Below are 20,463 nucleotides of genomic sequence, written 5' to 3' on the forward strand. Positions count from 1 at the left end.
AGGGATTTTTAATTTTTTTTTCAATTTTAATTTTTTTCTTGAAAAATCTGTGTGGTCCCTGACAACTGCTTTCTAACATCTAATTTGGAAACTCCCTGCCAGTCATTTTTCATAGGGAGCACGAAGCACATTTCCCATCTGGCTTCTCATCTCTCAACTATAACATAAAACTGCCCTTGAAGTGCACCTGGGAGGTATCCAGGGGGATACCACACACACACAAAACACAAGCCAAGCTGTCTAACAGAGCTGCACTGGGCTACTGCACATTTTAACTGCTAGCCAGCATTTTACTGAACAGAGGGGCAAAAGAGATGAGGAAAGTATCAGGGAATTCAGAGGAGAAGAGGTGGGTGGCACTGTGCAAAATATAGAGGTCCCAGGCTTGGCACATGTACACTCTCTTGAAGAAAAACTCCTCCTGCCCAGAGTTGAGCTGCACCAGCCCCTTGGTGTTGTTCATTCACACTTCTTTGCAACCCACCACAGCCCAGACAGAGGGAGAGTCTCTGTTGCTCACGTGCTGCAAAAGCTTTTACTGCCCCTCTCTTGGGTGAAACTTGGGCCCTTAGCATTTGTCTGCAACAATGAAATTTCTGTTTCCTTTCTCTCCAAAGCTCAGAAATCCTGTGACTGGCTTGGTCCCATTTTGGAGTTTCATTTGGGTTTTGACTCTAAAGTTCATTTGGATCCTGTTCTTTGAGTTTTGATGTTTTTTTAAAATATGGATCATGTCTAAGTACTGCTATTGAAAGAAGAGATTTGACCTGTGACTGCAGGAGCTGAAGGTTCAGTTTGAACTCCCAAGCTGGTGCAAAACCATTGCCAAGGATAAAGGGTTTTGCCTGGCATGTACTTCTTTTGTCTGGTATACTGGCAGGGAGGAAGACCCCTGTAACCAAAGGAACACACATAGCAGGTGTATAGTCTACATTGCCTCAAATACTTCTTTTCAGTGTCCTGTGGTTCATTTTAGTCCAACAAGAAGGTACAAGAGAAATACTTTTGAAAGACTCAGCATACAAGAAGGAATCTCAGACCTCCTTGCCAATCAAACAGGAAGGTCAATACTTGCCTTAATTCTTGTCTTTGAGGCTAAATTAATTATTGAGCATAAGGCTCTTTGAAATCCACAGGTAAATGGTGTTAAATAAATGTAAATAATATTACTAAAATCTTCCCCCTGTTGCTTTGATGCAGTTTATTCTCAATAGGTAATAAGGTATTTGCAGCAGTGAGGATAAGGCTGCACAGCAAAACCCAGTGCCATGCAGGACACCTCTGAATAACCAAACACAGGAGCCCTGCACTGACATGGTCTTCATATCTGAATGATATCTGAATTCATATCTGAATTTTCCTCTTAGAGAGTAGCAGGAGTATCCATGGGCTTCATTTATTCTGGCCATAGCTGCATAAGCCATATTCAAGGTCACAGCCAAGATTTTTTTGGAGACAAAACCAGTTCATCTTCTAGAATAGTATCAGTTGTACTCAGCCACATAATGAATTATCCCACATGGGGAAAGATCTGCTTTTCTAAGAACTTGCATAATAAGCAGAAAAGGCATTGAGAGTTTCCCAGCCCTTGACCTACTGGTGCCTGTGCTTCCTTTGCAGCTGTCCAACACAGCAATTCTCCATCAGATCCGACGGGACCAAGTGACAGACACGTGCCGGGCAAACAGCGCGTCCAGCCGGAAGCGCCGCGTGCTGACACCCAACGATCTCAAGCACCTGGTCGTGGATGAGGATCATGAAATGATCTATTGCTATGTTCCCAAAGTGGCCTGCACAAACTGGAAGAGAGTCATGATGGTTTTGACGGGAAGAGGCAAGTACAGCGATCCCATGGAAATACCAGCCAACGAAGCCCACGTGTCTTCAAACCTGAAGACCCTCAACCAGTACAGCATCCCAGAGATCAACCACCGCTTGAAAAACTACATGAAGTTCCTCTTTGTGCGCGAGCCTTTCGAGAGGCTGGTGTCAGCCTACAGGAACAAGTTCACCCAGAAGTACAACACTTCCTTCCACAAGCGGTACGGCACCAAAATCGTGCGGCGCCAGAGGAAGAACGCAACCCAGGAAGCTCTGCGGAAAGGGGACGACGTGAAATTCGAAGAGTTCGTGGCTTATCTCATCGACCCACACACCCAAAGAGAAGAGCCCTTCAACGAGCACTGGCAGACTGTGTACTCCCTCTGCCACCCTTGCCACATCCACTACGACCTCATAGGAAAGTACGAAACGCTCGAAGAGGATTCGAATTACGTTCTCCAGCTGGCGGGAGTAGGCAGCTACCTGAAATTCCCCACCTATGCAAAGTCTACGAGAACTACTGACGAAATGACCACAGAGTTCTTCCAGAACATCAGCTCCTTGCACCAAACGCAGCTGTATGAAGTCTACAAACTTGATTTTTTAATGTTTAATTACTCAGTGCCAAGCTACCTGAAATTGGAATGAGGGATGGGTTGGGGGGAAAGAGGGGAGAGAAAGCCTGTTTTATTTAAGATTTTTATTTGTCATAATAAATATGGAGAATGGGTTATTTTGTAAATTAATATTTTCTTTTTTTGAATGATGCTGCGAGCAGCACAGTCAAAATTATTTAAATCAACTGTAAGAAAGGACAGCTCTCTTTGCAGGGTAACGGGATTGTGACGATCTAGCTGTAGAAATGAATTATACTGCTACACTGTTTAAACAAATGTTAATTGTGTTCTGGTGAATTTCATTGATCTTGCATTCCTCCAGTTCTAATTAATGTTATTTATACTTATTTAAAACATTGTCTCTTGGTAGGTTTCACTTCAGCAGCAGAGATAGGATAACATGTGGACAAAAGGAGTCTGGTTTTGTGCTTTCCTCACCTGAGCTTGTTCTGGGTAATAATATTCTTCCATTAGCCATTGATGCAGACAAATATGGGAATGGTTCTGAAAACCACATGCTTTGAGAAGAGTGGTGAAAATAAGTTCTTTAGAAAGTGATGTTGCACTCAATAGCAGTACAAAATCTATCTTTCTAGGCCTGAAAAGGAAAAGTAACTCAGATTTGGGTAGATTCATGATATTTAAAACCCATGACTGAAAGAAATGTGAATGTATTCCTTAGGAAGAGAAACCATGAACCTTTTGTAAGTCTTAATGAGTTTATGGACAATATGACCAACCCCATTGTATCTTAATTTGAAGCCTCCTAGCCCAAATGAATTGAGGATGGTCCATCAGAAAAGAATCAGAATTTGGAAAGTGACTGCATGAGATTTTTTGAATGCCCAAAGCAATTGATATTGACTAATTCATATCCAGGATGGAGCTGTGGGGACCTCCATCCTCTTCAAGTCATGCCTCCCTAATTGATCCTAAGATGGGCAACCAGAACTGTCTGGAGATGATACATTGCTTTAAACAATCTGAGTATGTAATTTGAAAATTCAAAAAGTCATCTTCATGTTGATTCTCTAAGTATGCAAGGCAATAAAAAGGGTCTCATCTTCCTACATGCTGATTTCATGACTTTTTCCTAGGGAGAAGAAGCCTTCTTTTTTAGTTGATGCCTAAATGCCATTGACAGGAATTTTTCTAAGTTCCAGTGAGTTAGAAATTCATCTAAGTCATCTCTAGTGTAAGTCCACGACCTTTTTTCTTAAGGGGAATGTCTCAGTAGCAGTTGTTTTGTGTTTAACAGCTTTTTGCAATAGGAGATTGTTTTGGGTAAGCAAATAGTAATCTATACACAGCAGATAAACAATGAAAAATGGGATTTCACTGTGGTTCTGTTAGCCAGCTAGTGGGAGCAGAAGTTCAGGCTTCTCCAGATGTTTGCTTCAGTTGGATGCAGGTGAGGGAATGCCACCTCAGTGTGGCATCTGATGGTCAAAGGAGGCAGAGACTAAATGGAGGCACTTGTGAAAATATAAAATCTGTTTTAAAGTTGATAGATGGTTAAAAATGGGGGGTTTAACTTGCCTGTGTGTCTATCTTATGATCAAAACAAACCCTTTCAAAAATGACTGATGTTTCAAATACACTCAGCTGAAAGCAGAGCTGTTCCAACAGTATCAGAACCAGATCTTGAGAAATGTCAAATTGTACAGAAGCCAGTAATATCCACTGAATTATATTGGTTTCCAGGACACAGATATGATTAAAGAAGAAAAATAGTTTGCATTTTATTTGATAAAAATAAGTTGCTGAATAAATCTCACTGAGAAACAAATTAACATAACAAACAGCAACTGAAGTCCTTTCACAATTGGATTTGGTCTTAGGCAGGATTCAGGTCATTATTTTTTCTATCATACCATACAAATAAATCTCTTATCCATTCTGGAACAGCCACAGTTTTGATAACCCAGGCTCTGTTTATAATCTGGGGCACTGGGCCAGTGGCTGACCCCTCTGAATTCCTGATCCATTGCTGATTGCTGGTTGTTGTTTTACTTTAAAGCAGTTTAATCTCATGTAGAGTATGTAGAGCTGTTGCAAGTGCCTCTCATGGTGTGCCCAGGCTCTCTTATGTTCCATGGTTGTATGCTTGTTAAAAAAACAACTGTCTGAGGCAGGTTCCCCTTTCCCCCCCTCCCCAACAATATTTTCTACAAGCTATTTTTGTGCTTGTTTGGTCTTGCATCCCACAGTGCTCATATTTTGGTCCAATTTTCTTCTCAGCTGTTAATCCATCCAACAGAATGTGATTTTTCTAATTTAAGACAAAAAGTTGCTTCAGAAAGTAAATATTTAAAGAACAAGATGTGCTTCCCCTTTCTTCTTTTACTTTTCTCTGGCATCATCACCACAATTTTATGTGTTCTGAAATATTCTATGTGTTTTCACAGTTTTGGAGACACAAAACCTCTATATGGTAGCTATGATAGAAAAGCTTTAGGTGAAAAACATTCATTCAGGAGATCTGAGGGGTGGCCATTGCTCCAGCCAGGATTTTTAGCACCAGCTTTGGGATGGATTACCCAAATTCTGGCTGCCCACAGAGGGTAGCTCAGCAGGTGGATGCTCAGCACTGAGAAGGCTTTTATGTGGACAGCAGTGGGTGCTTGAAGTCACTTTTGAAAAACCTTGATCCCAAACTACTACAACCTGGCTCTTTAGTGCATTATATCTATTTTGAGGTGCTGTGAATGGGCTGTGGATCTGTGTTTCAAATGAACAGCTGACATGCTGGATGTGGTCCTGTCCTGTGCAGTGAGCAGCAAGCCCTCACCAGCTCAGAGCAGGATGACAAATGTTAAGAAATATCCATTTCTTTTGGTCTATTGGGTGTGCTGTTTTGACAGAGCCAAAAAATCTCTCTTTGTGCTGCAGCCACACAGGAGGATGCTCAGGGTTGTTCATCCTCATCCACCACCTGCAGTGGGGGGTAGCCAGGGAATTGGGTTGGTTTTACCCTCTAACTCCTCCCAGCTGGAGAAGAAGAGGGGCTGCTCTGCTCCTGATTTCTGCCTCTTTCCTGGCTCCATTTCTGCTGTGGCCACAGCTGATCCTGGGAGACAAATGAGCAGCAGCAGCCACAGCAAAATGTAAAATACAGATGAAATACAGATAAAATCAAACACAGAAGTGCCCGTGGGGCTGCAAGGGCCACCTGTTGTAGAAGGGTGTGCATTAACTATGAGCACAGAGAGGACCCAGTGGGGGAATTCTGCTCCCCACCTCTGTCCCCCCAAGCTGCTGGAGCAGTGATCCTCATCTGTGAGCAGCTGAAGCCTCCCTGTTGGCAGGGCCAGCGCTGAGCCCAGCAGTGCTGGTGGCTCTGTACTTGGCACGATTCCCACAGCTGTGGGCTCATTCCCCCCAGTGGCCCCAAGCACCTTAACCTGGAGGGCAGGCTGGATTTGGCCCATCTGATGTCCCCCAAACCTGCCTCAGTCCATGCTTCAGCCTCTTCATGAGCCACATCCATTATGACAGAAATGTGCAAACTGCCTGAACCATGCGCTGTGCAAGGCAAGTGAAATAAATAATCCACAAGCAGAAGTGCTTTTAGAAGTAAATTAACCCCAGATGTTTTAGGGTTTCACTGTAGTCTGCTGCACTTTTCAGGTACAAAAAGGGACTGTCCTTACTATTACTCTTGTTACAGAGAGTGTTATTTTCTTACATGCATGCACAATACAATGTGTACGAATAATTTAACATCAATGTGGGGTTGGATTTTTTTTTTTTTAACCTATTTGTATGCAGTAGAAGGCTTGTTGTAGAAAAGTATCTCCTCATACTTAAATATACTGTTAATAAAGAAAAAAAGATAAATTATACATTGCCAACACAAGTGTGAACTGCTCATGAATCTTTCCTTAAAAAAGCCATTCAAGCCTGATTATTTTTCTAAGTAACTTCAATTAAATTGAAGAAAGAAAATTCCTCTCTGTGTGCTTTATTTATGGCTCATGCTTTCAGGGCGGATTTTTAAGGGTTGGATTTTTGTCTGCACAGCTTTGCTTTCTCACCTGCCTTATTGTATATTGTAGGCAGAACACACTGAAAACTTAAAATGATCTACTCCTGTGGAGCAGGAGAAATCCCTTGGTGGGGTGCAGGTCAGTGGGCAGAGCAGCCAGGGAATGGAGCCCAGGCAAGGGGGAAGAAAGCTGCAGAACTCAACCATGGAGGGAGGGAGGGATCTGGGAGCTTTATGAAATTGAATTCACATGCACACAAACCCATAAACTTCCATTTCTGGGGTAATGGAGTAAGAAATGGCCTCTGTGTACAGCCCTGGGGTGCACAGCTTTTGAGTGATTTCCTTCATTGCTTGTAAGATAGTGGAAAGAAAAGACCAGTCCCTGATACTGCCACAGAGACTGACAAAATTGGATTTGCACCAGTGGAAGGAAACCTGAGGATTTGTCCTTTTGGCAAGCCTCAATTTTTCCATTAAACAATTGCAAATTTACAAAATCCCTTCCTGTTGGTACCCAGAAGCTGTCCTGTGGCACTGGCCTCAGGCAGCAGCAGGGCTGGGTGCAGCACCCTGGCACTGGGGGATGTGAGAAAGTGGCAGGATCCTCAGCACAGCTGAGGTTTGCAGGTTTCTGCAGCCCAAGTAAGAGATTAAGTCCAGTAGAGATGATGCAAAGTTTGAAGAAAGCCTGTTCCTGCGGTCATACCATGCTCCCTTGTGCAGGCATGAACTCTGACACTTCCAAACCTTTGGATGAAAACACATTTCATTCAATTCCATCATAATTACAAAAGGATTAAAATTATGGGGAATGGGAAGGAAAAGAGAAAAAAAAATCAAGCAAGTGCAGCCAGCAGCAGGGCAGAAACCAGAGCATATGCTTAGCAGCCAGCAGCCCCCTGCCTTTCTCACTAGCTGTGCCACACATCATCACCTACAAGACTCCTGATGCCACACAAAAACATCTTGCTTTTCCAGTTGCACTTACAACTTTGCCAAGGATTGAAAATTTTGAAATATTAGAGTCTGGTTTTATTCCTCAGTGTGCTGAAAGACGTATCCAAATGCCACCTCCCCAGATTGCATGCTAATCAGTTTTAAAAGGAAATCTGTGTTAAAAGAGAAAAAATCATCTTCTCTATTGGCATGACAAGAAGCCAACTGTTTTCCCTATTACTTGAAGTGTCACACTAATGGTGTGCATTAGCCTCTAGACTCTGAGATTCAACTCATTGTCAATAAAAAACTTCTGCTGGCTAAGTCAGAGGCATTTAGGACCAACGTAGTGACTTACTCCTGGAGGAAAAAATATAGAAAATATTATTGTTTCTTCATAGATTGTTTAAAATATATTTTGCCACTATTTTAATAACAATATTACTGAGTTTGACATTGACTGTACCTATTCTTTTGAGTAAAAGCAGTCTGAGCTAACATTCCTTTAGGTATTCAGGAGCACACATCCTATCACTATGCAACAAAAGGACAGATGATTTTGGAAAATGAGACATAGAACTTGCAGTAAAATTATCTGGGTTTGAAAATCTCATTTCAATCAGAGTTTTTAATTAAAAAACAAACAACCAGAAAAGCTGTTTTCCTCAGTCAGAGAAAAAAAAAAAATCAATCCAAAGTTGATGCCCTGGTTTCTCTTTTTTTTCACTAATACATAAAGCTGTCAGGGTAACATAAAGCTGAATAATAACAGTTTAACCATTAGGCTTTGGCTTATTCTAAAAACTGCAATTTTACTGTGACAATTCATGACTTTTTAGCAGAAAGAGGTCTCTGTGGTGTCAGCAGGTATTTGCAGCCCTACATCAAGTCAAAATCTGCAACCCACAGCAGCCCCAATTTCCCATAAAAGCTTGTGCAAAGTCAGGATTTAACCTTTGCCTAAGTCTTTCTTAGGCTCAATTTATTCAGACTTCCTTTAGCAGATAACTATTCTAGCTAAAACTGATTCAGTTTTATGTCTAAAGTAGAGGGGCTTTTAAAAAGTGATTGCTCTATGAATGAAATCAACCAGTGCATTTTTTACTATTTTTTAAACTTCAAAGAAATTAATTTAGAAAGAAAGGTCAAATCAGAGCAAAGAGCCACAATGTGGAAAGACAAGCACTGTTTGCAAATGTGTCCAGGTAAATGCTGAGACCTCCATTCAAGAAAAACAAAATCTATTCCTTTCAGGAATTACAGCTATTCATGATTTATTAAGCAATCTGCCTTCAGTTATATGGAAGGACATAACAACTTGACTAGCTTGAATTATTTTTGCAATGTGCTTTTCTAGTTGATCATGGAAATATTCCTGCCCTGTGTGCAATATGATTTCAGGTGCTAGATGTAGAATTCTCAAAGCAGATGCTTTTAAAGCCTCTCTTTTTTCTCTTGGAAAAATTTCAAAAAGTAAATCCTCAATTTTTTAATAAAAAAGCTCTTGAAGTCAGTGGTGCAAAGATTAGAAGGAGGCACCACTGAGTGTAATTCAGGTGAGAAATTAGCTCTGTATAGCTGTGCAAAAGCAGAAATAGCCCTCGTATTCCTGGTCTGGAAAAGGGATTCCAGATTATTCTGTGGCTTTCAGAGGCTTCCTGCAAACAGGGAGACAGCTGCCCTCAGACCATACAGAAGGGTGCATGGGTCTTGCCTAGTCCACAGTTACAGAGCTGTAAGCCATACCTTCCTAAAAGAAGAATAGGAAAAAAAATCTTCTTTTATGTGGGGTAGGAGCTTTCTATATAGGCATGTACAGGACAAAATAGATTACAAATAGATATCCTGGTCCAGCAGGAGAATTGACCATGACTGGAAAAAGACAAGATAACTAAAAATGAGCTTTTGCTGAGCACCTCTATTCCATAATATACCAGAAAGCTGGATGCAATGTAGTTAGAGCTGTATGAGAATCAACAAGCAGAATGGTAAACATTCATTAGTTTTGTCTCATGTTATTGTGAGAAAGTTCCTATGGTAATAGGATATTTTTCTCCTTCTTGTAATGAGTGCTAAAAATGTTTGTTTCTCTTAGTGCCAGTGTAAAAGCTATAAAAATTCCAGAGGTATGTGTGCATTCAGCAGTGCTTTAATGCCAAGGCTCTGCAGTCAAAGCAGGGGGTTTATTTCTCCTTGAGGGGTGAACTCTGTCACAGCTCATGTCAGCCTCATGCACGGGGGCACATAACCACACATGGGTCTAACAGAGCTGCATTTCCTGCTCTTTGGCTCAGTAACCTTACAGTGCTTCCAGAAAGTTTGGTTTTCTGTTTGTTTGTTTGTTTGTTTGTTTGCTTTTTTTAATGAAGCAGCTTTCTAATTTGGGAGTAGAGCAAAGGCCAGCTAGAAGTGAAACCAGGGAATAAGTATGTCTTTTTGGATCTGAATTCACAGCATCTTAGATCTTTCCTTTTTTAAAGGTTCCTTTTTTTCCTAAGGCCTCACTGTCTGTTGTTACAGGGGGACCACAGTCCCCAAACATGTGATAGACTTACACACTACCACAGCACTTAGTGGGTTGGGTCTAAAGAAGTCCCAATAGCAAAGCATGAAGACAAAATGAATGAAAGAGAGAGGGTTGATCAGCCAATCTTCATGTATCAGAGAAATACAGAGCTTGCTTTTGTCTCCAAATCATCCAAACTTTTGTCCACAAAATGGTACCTAAGCTGATCCCAGTTACCTAAATGTGGTCAAGCTTAAGAAGCTCACTTTGATTCTGGAAATCCTCCAAACTCCAGAGATACCCATCTATTTTAAGTGAAAGCTACCCTTTAGCTCCCTAGAACCACAATTAATCAGACATGTCTGTTTTCCTATACAGACAGTAAAAACTGGCTCAGTCTTCAAAACAATTTACATGAAATATGTACCCATATTACTCCAGAACTCTGGATACTATAAGGTAATAAAATAATTAGTTGTGTCACCACTGAGAAAACAGAAACACAAAGGAGGGAAAAAGGGCTTTGGATGATCTAAAGTTCACCACAGTGTAAGGATTCATAGGAAAGTAGTGGAGGATTGCCTCTCAAGTATAAAACAAGCATTGTTGTTCATAACTTTTCAAATACCATTTAGAATGTCAGATTTATCAAACTATTATTCTACTGTACATGGGACATAGCAACAGTTTCATTAATCTGAACCAGGAGGTGACAGTAAACAGAAAAAAATCTTTTTAAAGAGCCTATTGAGAGTAAAACCTAGAATGTAAATCTGAGAACTTAGCATTATGAAATCCTGAGGATCTGTTCAGAAGTCAGTTTATGTCTCCCATATAATTGATTCAGGATTTTACTTTCACCCTATTTCACTTGTAAAAAGCAGATTTAGAATTATTCAAGGAAAGCACTTCCTTGACCTTTTAAGACGTTACACAACTCTTGAGGAGGAAACAATCTCCCAAAAGAGCAAGATGAAGAATGCTAAGTAAGGAAGAAACATATTTCAAGTATAGTTTGGACTGAGAAATAAAAGCATAAACAGAGGATATGATGAACTAGCCTGTATATTAATCAAACAACTAGCAGGACGTGAAATCAAACCATTTTTTAGCTGCAGAGAAGTTAAAGCCCATCCAGCCCAGCCAATGCTGAATGACTATTGCTCTTGGGTACCCATCTAGAATATGGCAATCTTGTATATTTACTGATTCTTAGCTTTTACAGTGAATTATTCATGTCTTGCTAATATAGGATTCCCCAGATATTCATGCACAGCATGCATGATGATCAAATTTTCATTAAATTTAACTGAAAGACTTTCCTTTAGGACTATCAGAATGAGGCTTTAATGACAAAACACACCTCTCTCCTAGTACTTTACTAAACAATATATATGAAATGCTGATCTTCAAATACATATGGGAAAATGATAATCCAAAAGATTACTGAGCAAGACTGATGTGATTAGGAATGGATTAGAGAACACAATTAAAACAATGTATGGTATCACAAAAAATCTAGCTGGAAAGAAAAGAAAAATCCTACTAAGAGACTTAACAGCACTTCCAGTCCTTTTGGCACTGTTTGTGAACATTGCCTCACTTTTTTCAAAGAAGATTATAATTAAATTACCATATTCTGTTGCCATTTTCTGCACCTCTAAAGAGACTATCTCATTTGCAATAGCAATTTCACCATTACAATAATAATAAGGAATTTCAAACGCTTCATTTCACAGAGTACTTATACTACTGTTTCCTGACATGTATTCCAAGCTGTTCTTGCACTTAAGAGAGTTTTTGTGATGCTCACAACTGAAGTGAAATAGCAAATTCATTAAAGAGATGATAGGCCTTATTTTGAATCCTGATTTTGCAAACTATACTGCATTTGTAAAGCCTAAATCCTCATGCTGTTTTAATCTTTTTATGAGGAAAGTCTAATTTTGTTTGCAAATTGTAAAAAGGAGTGAAATTAATTTGCTGCTTGCCAGTTTCTCATCAACATTCTAAAAATCCCAGTGAAATCAATGTATTAAACATGGCAGTGGGAGATAATTTTGCTAATTTAAACATCACAGATTAAGACAAGGTGTACAGTAATGCTATAATAATCAAAATATTGACCTACATATGTTAAAAGAAGAATCCTTCCCTATGTCAAACAGCCTAATAAAGCAGAGGAACCCTGGCTATATAATTACCCTAGAAAGAAGCTGGAATCATTTGGTAGATCACTAGAATGATAATTTTCAAAGCATTACACAGGAAAAGAAAACATCTATGGTATGAAACATTACTGAGACTACATTTTAAAGCTGCACCTGGCTGTACTTTACAAATTAGATTATCCCTTTTCATACATGCTCACAGAGCCATTGAGATGGTCACAGAGTCCTTCAGAATGGAAAATTACACACATTTCAAATAACCTGCCTGTACTTCTGCTTACCTTAGAGATATTTCTGAAGTAGAGGGAAAAAAAAAAGAGCAGGCAAGAAAAATGGCCAAACAAGAGCACTCCAAGAGTTGCTCAGCATCAGGTTACAGACACTAACTTGTAAGGCAAACCACCTGCAGCCCCTGGCTAGTCTAGCTCATCAGCAGAATGAAAATGGAACAAGAAGTTCCAGGAGGAGCTTTAGGTTGACCCACAACTCAAATGAGGTGAATGAGCTGATACAAGCAAGAATCAAAGGAAGTGCTCCATGCTGGCTCAAAAGCAAAGAGATGTGGATCAGCCATAGCCCTAATTAGGCAGATTATAAAGGAAGGTTTGAAAGAATCTTTTGGCAAGCTGAGAGGAGGAAAAGACTTCATGAATTTTAATTCCCAGAGTCATCATTTTATCTGCAAGATTATAAAAGATGGTTGCTTTGATAACAAAAGACAATAACATCTCAGGATGTCCCTTTCAAATGTGTGTTTTAAGCAGTACAAAAAGCACACAATTTCTCTCTGACAGAATTTCTGCTAACATTTCTTACCCACACATGCAGTGAAGTAATTCACTATTACTGGGCTATGTTTAAAAAAATCAAGTAGGTGGAACACTGTGAAGAGGCTGACTTGACTAAAGTTAAAATTGGTTTAGGGAGTCCAGCTTTTGAGTAGTTGAAAAACTCTCTGGTATCCAAGCACTTTTTGTGCCACCTCCCATATTATCCTCATGGCTAGAATACATGAAATGTGGTAAGAGCTTTTTGCCTTCTTAACACAAGGTAGCAGAGTTTGAAAAGCCTCTAAGTTCCTAAAATGCTCCTTTCACACAGGAACCAAACTCCCTTCCACATCATAGATTATTCCTTGTTCTTCCAGATGTCAAGGTTTTCCCTGGTTTATCAGTGTTATACTTCTTCCCTCACTCAAGCCTCTCTTTAATCATATATGAGAGCATTCTTTTTTTCCCTCACTTCCACCCTTCCCAAATCTCTCTCTTTTTACACATCTTCCCCAAATCCTTTCAACACAAGTTAGAATTTTCTTCCCTTCCTGAGAAAGAAGCTTGGCTGTGCCTTTTGATTCTTTTCTCCAAATAACTTCCTTCTGTTTGCTCTTGCCACTCATAATGAATGCTCTGTGAAAGTTTGCACCTTCTTCTTTCCCACAATATGGGTTTTGCTCTCTCAGCCATGCAATGGACTTTCCCCTTTTTGAAGAACCAAATTTTCCCATTACACTTTCCCATCACTTATTGTTTCCAAGCCCAGATTGTTTCAGTCTGGCAATATATTTTCCTTTTTCAAATTTTACTTAATTTACCCATGTAACATTTCTTCTCCATTTTGGTGATCTAAACTGTCACACTTACCAACAGTTTCTTATTTACTGGGAGAATATTTAGGATCATAATCACTAAGGATACTGCCATACTACAACTCCCTCATGCATTGGATAAGCACAGATCACAAGTATCTCAAGAAATTTTAAAGAATCCTGCAATTCATTCAAAATGACCTTAAAGTCCAGTAACTCTAGTAAGTGCTTGAAATATCAGTTGAGTTGATTCAGATGACAGTACTAACAGAAATAAAAAAAATCACATCTATGGTTGTATCAAAAATAAATAACCATTATTGGAAGAAATTGAGTTACTTCTCATTATTTATTCAATTTAAAACAATTTAATAATATTTTCTGCAATGCTACATACAAGAAACTATTTTAAATAACACTAATACAAACTAAAAAAAGTCAGAGAACCTGAAGTTAGAAAGATTTCATCTTTCTCTCACATAATAAAAGACATAATACATATGATTCATTCAAACAACTGTATTTTAATAACAGTAAGAAAATGCTTAAATAAAAAGGTTTAAATGAGGGAGCTAAAATTCAGGCATCTAAAGCCATGTGTAGGCACTGAATAGCTGGTTTAATTTTCAAAGTTGCAAACACTTTGAACTTCCAAAGAGTTTAAGGTGACCAACACATATAGAAGTCCCATTAACACTTATCCACATAATCTACTCATCTGAGTAGGTCCATCAAATTAAAAAGCATTTGTATGCATAGAGCACATGACTAATGCTTACAAGATTAAACCATATGCTGATATATGGATTCAGTTTTCTAATTTAAATCTCAAAATTTAAAACTTTCAATCACAACATTAAAAATACTATTTATTTCATTATGCATTTATTATGTATGCTAGAGTCTTTTAAAACATATGCTGAGAGGAACTGGTAGATTTTAAAATAGAGCAATTAGTACCTTGTTTTTCAAAATGGCAACCAGATTCCTCATGGTCAATGTATTATTTGAAGTATTCAGGTCTACAAATAAAAGAAATCATGGAGAAGCTCTAAATTTTCTTATTGACCATGTTATTTGCATGGCTTGAAAGCAGAGGTTTCTGCTTAGAAATTGATGACATAGCTCTGCAATTTGAGAAGTTTATGTAACTTCCTAAGTGCCTGTAAAGGAAACTTCATCTGCAAGTTTCAAGCAGGGATCAGTATATACAGTTAAATCAACACCTCTAAATACTTCATTAAAATTGGATACTGGCCATCACAACACCATTAATATCAGTTAGTTAAACATCTTTTCAGTTGCTAAATGAACATACACTTTTCAACACAAGGAGTTTTAATCATTCAGCCATTATTATTGACCAGGTCAGTGTCACTTTATTATTTGCCTTTACTATTTTTTTTTTCCTAATAAATCCCAGCAGCAAAATAATAAGGTTGCTCATTTTAGCACAAAGAAATTGGGCTCAGTCCTGCAGACACCTTTCAAGTGTCTCATTTCATAAATGCTGATGGTCATATTCTTCTACAGAAAATAAAGCCTGTGACAATATGTGTGAACCATAACAGTCATTATTGGTATCAAGTCTGCAATGCTCAGAGAGCTACAGCACTGAAATTTTGCAAGGTAAGAATGTATCATCAACTCTTTAGGCAACTGGACACTTGATAAAGGATTCATCTGTCCTTCATTGTGTCTACTCAGACATCTTCAGCTACCACCAATGGTTCAGAATAAAGCTCTCAGGTATTGTAGCTCCATCCAAGTTTTTAAAAGCAAACCAAACTAAAATCATTAAGGCTGTTTTATGTCTGTGCCAACTGGATTTACTTAGACCAAAAGGAACAAACACTTTGAGGACCCTCAAGTGGAGTGATCAGTCTTGTCAATATTCCAGGAAAAGTCATTGCATCCATTGGAATAATTAATAATTAGTCACCAACATCACCATCTCTGTCACCTATGAGCCACAGAAAATGAAAACCTATAGCTAATAAGGCAGTTCCAAGCAGATCTCCCAGTGCAGTTAGATAAGGGATAGAAAAACTGTCAGGGTCTTTTCCTTTTTTCCAGAAGTGGTGCACCATCCAGTCAGCAATCCACAACAGAGTAAACACCTACACAACATCAAACAAACAAAATCTGTATTATTATCATGTAAATTACACCAAAAGGAAGCCAACAGTCAACCTTATAGTCTCTATACTAGACCAAAGTGTTGTATACCACTGCTTTGGAAAAATATAAATAATAAATATGAATTTATTTCAGAAAACTAAAGCTCCCCACAACCAGAGAGAGGGACACTTAGCTAATTTCTCTCAATGACATGCATTGCTGGAAGGAATATTCTGAATTACTGACAGCATTTTTTTGCCCAGACTATGCTTGAGGACTCCTGAAAACAGCAAGAGAAGAGAAAAAAGTTCTACCAAACACACAACTGCACTTCTCACATAACACATCATTCTGTACAGAGATAGCATAAATAGGGCTTTGAGACAATTCAGAACCAAATCATGTTGCCCTACATGAATACACTCAACCCAGGCATAATTCCTGTTTGCACTGACCTGAAATTAGATGTGATATAAAGAGTAACAGGTCAAATTAAGAACAGTTTCACCTGGGTTGTGTGAACTGAAAAAAAAAAAAAAAAGCCTAGAACCTACTTTTATGCCTGAAATACCACCTTCAGCCCCTCTGCAACAAGGCACATCTGCAATACATATTATAAAATTGTCTCTCCAGACTGAATTTGCCCCAAAGTAAAAGATTTAATTCCCAGCTGTGAATGTCTGAACATCTGAGAGGCTTGATCTTCACACCAAAGTTATGCATAATTATTAACCCAATTTTAGAAAAGAATCCTTTTAACGTTGCATAGCTGTATGATAAGGGATTCTGGTTCAGTCAAATCATGTGGTGTGGAATGGCACAAGATGAATGAAGAAAGGACCACTAACTGAGATTCATTTCTTCTTGCAGCTTCTAAGGAGATGCCTAAGTTGAAATAAATTCTGTATTTTAGGTATTTTTAACTAATCAGATCTTTAAGAAGGGTCAACTTAAGACATCTACTACCTTACTTGATTTTTTAAAACTCTACTATCTATATTTAAAACAATATAGGTATTTACTACTTTTATCAAAAGTACTAAGAAGTACAACAATAATATTTTGTTTACTAAGTAATCAATAATTGGCATCAAAACCATGCTTATAAATGTATACACTCATTCATTGAAATATTGATCAGATGGTTGCAAAACCCCCACTATAAGTACAGCAAAATTAATGTCATACAAATAATTGTGTTGAAAAAGTTTCTCAATTAATCCTCGCTTTGCAAAAGTGTATGTTAAAATACAAGCCTGAATTTATAATTTAAAAAAGAAAAGAGAAAGGAGGAGTATTTGCTTAATGAAATATGCATGGCTTATTTATATAAATGTATCTTTTGAAAAGGGAACTCTGTAGCCTAAGCTAATTATGCAAGTCCTAGGTGCGCTGACTAGAATCCAAACAAATATATTTAAAACAGATGTTTTCTTTGGAAGACTATCAGATTCCTTGAGTCAGCTCCTTCTTCTTACAGAGACAAAAAGAGGCCTGTTTATAAAGGCTCCTGTACATTCCCATCTCCTACAGGATGTGCTCGAAGACGCTGCAGTGCCCCACATCCACAATGGTTATGCATGTTCCATTGGAAGATGAGAGCATTCATTCCAAGAAAAATATACACTGCATTTATATAACACAACCAATTAGACATAACATACACAGTCCAATTTAGATGACAGTATTCACTTTTGACTCTAAAAAATCACGACATTAAAACCTTTCAGTGGGCTATATGTTTGCCATCCAGAAATAACTGACTTAGTGTTAAATGGGCAGTTTGGAAACTAAGCTTTTGTGAACCTTCCCAAATAATTATTTTTGCTGCATTAATGTATGGGTGCACAACAAATAATGCAAGTTATAACAAGCCTGCATTCTGTAAGTCATAAGAAAAATTTATAGCAGATAATATTTACTGGTGCTTGTAACAGTATTAGTGCTTACAGACTAAGTTATGAGATTTTGGTGAAGGAATAATGTTATCATCCATCATGCATTTGCATGGCTAGAAACTCACTAATATTTAAGAATTATAGGGCTCAGTCTTTGGAAATGGTTACTTTTTTGCTCACATCAGTTTGTAATGCAAGACAGAATCAATGTGACTAAGACCTCAAAAATATTTTGCTTCTTGTCACTGTTAAGAGAAGGCAATCAAGGACATCAATCAATGATTATTTTGGGAAAGAAAAGAAAAAGAAAAGAAAGGAAAGAAAAAAAAAAAGCAGCACGCTACTATGAGTTTGCTGAATTTGTGTCTTGAATTCAAAGTGATAAGTGACTCCCAAAGATCTGACAGATAAAAAAAAGTCATAAAAGAGACATTGCAGGATGACACTTCACGTTTTGTGAGATTTATTTATTTATCAGTGACAGACACTTCTGTCAGTAAATTGATGCAGATGGCACAGCAGTACAAACACTGTGCATTTCTGCCCTGCACTCACACTATGAAGAAGAAAGCCTTCCTTCTCCCAACTGAAAACCAGCTGGTTTGGAGGGAAAAAATAAAGGGATGAACATCACAGAAAAGCCTAATAATACAGTACAAAAGTTAGCTGCTTAGCATGAACTGCTGTAGAGAATTGCTAAGAAAAGCTTGTCAATACATGCAGCACTGTTCAAGATGAGAGCTGAAATTCTTTAGTATAGAAATTATTTAATATAGAGAGTTTTCTGCAAAAAAAGGAGATGAAACAAAGCTCTAGGAATTATTCCAGACTGAAGGATGAAATAACTACACGGCTTAAGAAAGGGAAAAAATAACTAAATATCTATCTGTATAAAAAGATCTGGCTAAGAAAAGGGAGACATTCAAAAGTCACTGATCAAGAACAAAAAAAAAAGCCCCAGAGACAGGACTGCAAAACTACAAGCAGAATTCCAGATGTTTCAATAGTTTAAAAGGAAAATCATGCTACATTATTATCATTATTACAGAGAAAAAATCACAATCAAAGGAGACAAAATGAAACTAAAGGCATGATCAGACAGACTGCATTTCTAAAAATCACCCTTCAGTCTCACTGTCAAAAAGTCCTCAGAAGCAGCAGAATACAGCAGTAAGAGTAGGAGGGAGGGGAAAAGCTTGAAAATCCTAATGATGAAGAATCTAAAAATAAGGACTATAAGTACTCATATTATTTAGTACAACAAAGGATGGAAATTGAGAGTAATTCTTGATATTGAACTTTCTGACTCAAATTATGAATTTCAGATTGGAAGTAAAACTGAACATGAATACGTAAATATGAATGAGCTTTACTATTTTGAAAGTTCAAACCTTATGACTGCAAGGCTAGAAATGGGAACATTACACAGTATAAAGCAGGGGTTTTTTTCTCTGATATTTTGCACAAAACTTACTTTCATCCTTTCAAAACATCTAGGTACAATAAGGAAAAGGTGAAGGAAATTATTTTTATTATTTACTTAAATTATTTTTAAATAAATAAATATAAATAATTATTTTATTATTATTTAACTTATTATTTTTGATCTTTTGCATGTAGTACATCTTCATTTTTTCATGGAATTAATTTCTTATGATTCCTAAAATGGGAAAGACTGAAACTCTATTATTTAAAATAAAAATGCATGGTTACTTCCAAACACTCTTAATGCTATCTAGGCTTCCTATAGTCAAATTATTAAGTTGCAGGATGCTATAATATTTTATTGTTTCTTTCATCTGGAATGTCCAAAGGTCATCAGTGGATGCATGTCAAATTCACAGTGATAAAAGTGTAATATTCAAATGAAGAATATTTGTAAAGCAGAGTAGAATTTTTCACTTTAATATTAATTTATACATTAGTTACTGTGATAAGTGAATTCCAACACCAAGCTGGAAAATTAAACTGTTAAACTGCCTGTTGCTAGTACTGATGATTCCACCTTAAATTTTTTCAATCTGAAGGTGCTTTACAAAATAGCTGCATTCTATTACTTTAGAAACACGTGTAAATAAACTGAGGTAACCTCTTTTCAAATGTATTTTAAGTCTCCTTAACTTTCAAAATTATACTGACTCAAAATTTATCCATAACCTCGCTATGAAAAGACCCTGCAATTACTGGAGAAGAACACTTACAAATCTATGAACTTCAAAGGTAAGTTTATTTATTTGTTTTTCAATTATGCAAAATTTAACAGGAGTAAAAAATCCCATTTAAGAATCCCTAAAGACTACTGTGTTCTGACTCTGTCATTCTCTCCAGAGTTATGATTTAGGTCTTCTAGTGGCTTTGACCCTTCATTAAGTTATTTTTCAAATTATACATTACATGTCTCCAATTTTAAATGGCTTTTGATGAAGTAGTAACTGTAAAGTGCTTGTAACAGATCTACACTGAACTTGCTGAGCTTCCATTATCTACAGCCAGAAATCTGTAGTCAGTGAACTCTCAGAGCAGGGACTACAACACATTTTTCAAAAGACATTTTTCTGCACGGTTTTCTCTGGTTGCATATCTGATGTGTATCATGTCCAGAGGGGCCAAATCACTGTTTCCTCCAAATAAAAAGAGATTTCCTTCAATGCCTGGCTGCAAGGAAACCACTGAACAGCAAGTTTTTTCTTGCTGCTGTTGTTTGTATTGTAGCTAAGGTGGCATCAGCTCCCCTAAGGTATCCAAGTACCCAGATAGCACATCACACACTGATGTCAGACTAAGACCTCTTTGAAGTAAAAAAGAGAATGCCTCTTT

General features: G+C 37.8%; 2 protein-coding genes across 3 annotated transcripts in view; one reads left to right on the plus strand and one right to left on the minus strand.

Annotated features, from left to right (window-relative positions):
• CHST11 (carbohydrate sulfotransferase 11) overlaps positions 1 to 3,508 on the plus strand; it is a 189,107-nt gene extending 185,599 nt beyond the window's left edge. For both annotated transcript variants that reach the window (XM_056482348.1, XM_056482347.1), the window contains one exon: positions 1,621 to 3,508. In XM_056482348.1, coding sequence (XP_056338323.1) covers positions 1,621 to 2,469 — 849 coding nt within the window. In that variant the 3' untranslated portion in view covers positions 2,470 to 3,508. The remainder of the gene's footprint in view (positions 1 to 1,620) is intronic.
• A 10,981-nt stretch (positions 3,509 to 14,489) lies between these two features.
• Positions 14,490 to 20,463, minus strand: part of SLC41A2 (solute carrier family 41 member 2) — a 42,318-nt gene continuing 36,344 nt past the window's right edge. The window contains exon 11 of the mRNA XM_056482349.1: positions 14,490 to 15,747. Coding sequence (XP_056338324.1) covers positions 15,562 to 15,747 — 186 coding nt within the window. The 3' untranslated portion in view covers positions 14,490 to 15,561. The remainder of the gene's footprint in view (positions 15,748 to 20,463) is intronic.

This window comes from Oenanthe melanoleuca, chromosome 1A (assembly GCF_029582105.1).
Source record: "Oenanthe melanoleuca isolate GR-GAL-2019-014 chromosome 1A, OMel1.0, whole genome shotgun sequence".
Classification (NCBI taxonomy): Eukaryota; Metazoa; Chordata; class Aves; order Passeriformes; family Muscicapidae; genus Oenanthe; species Oenanthe melanoleuca.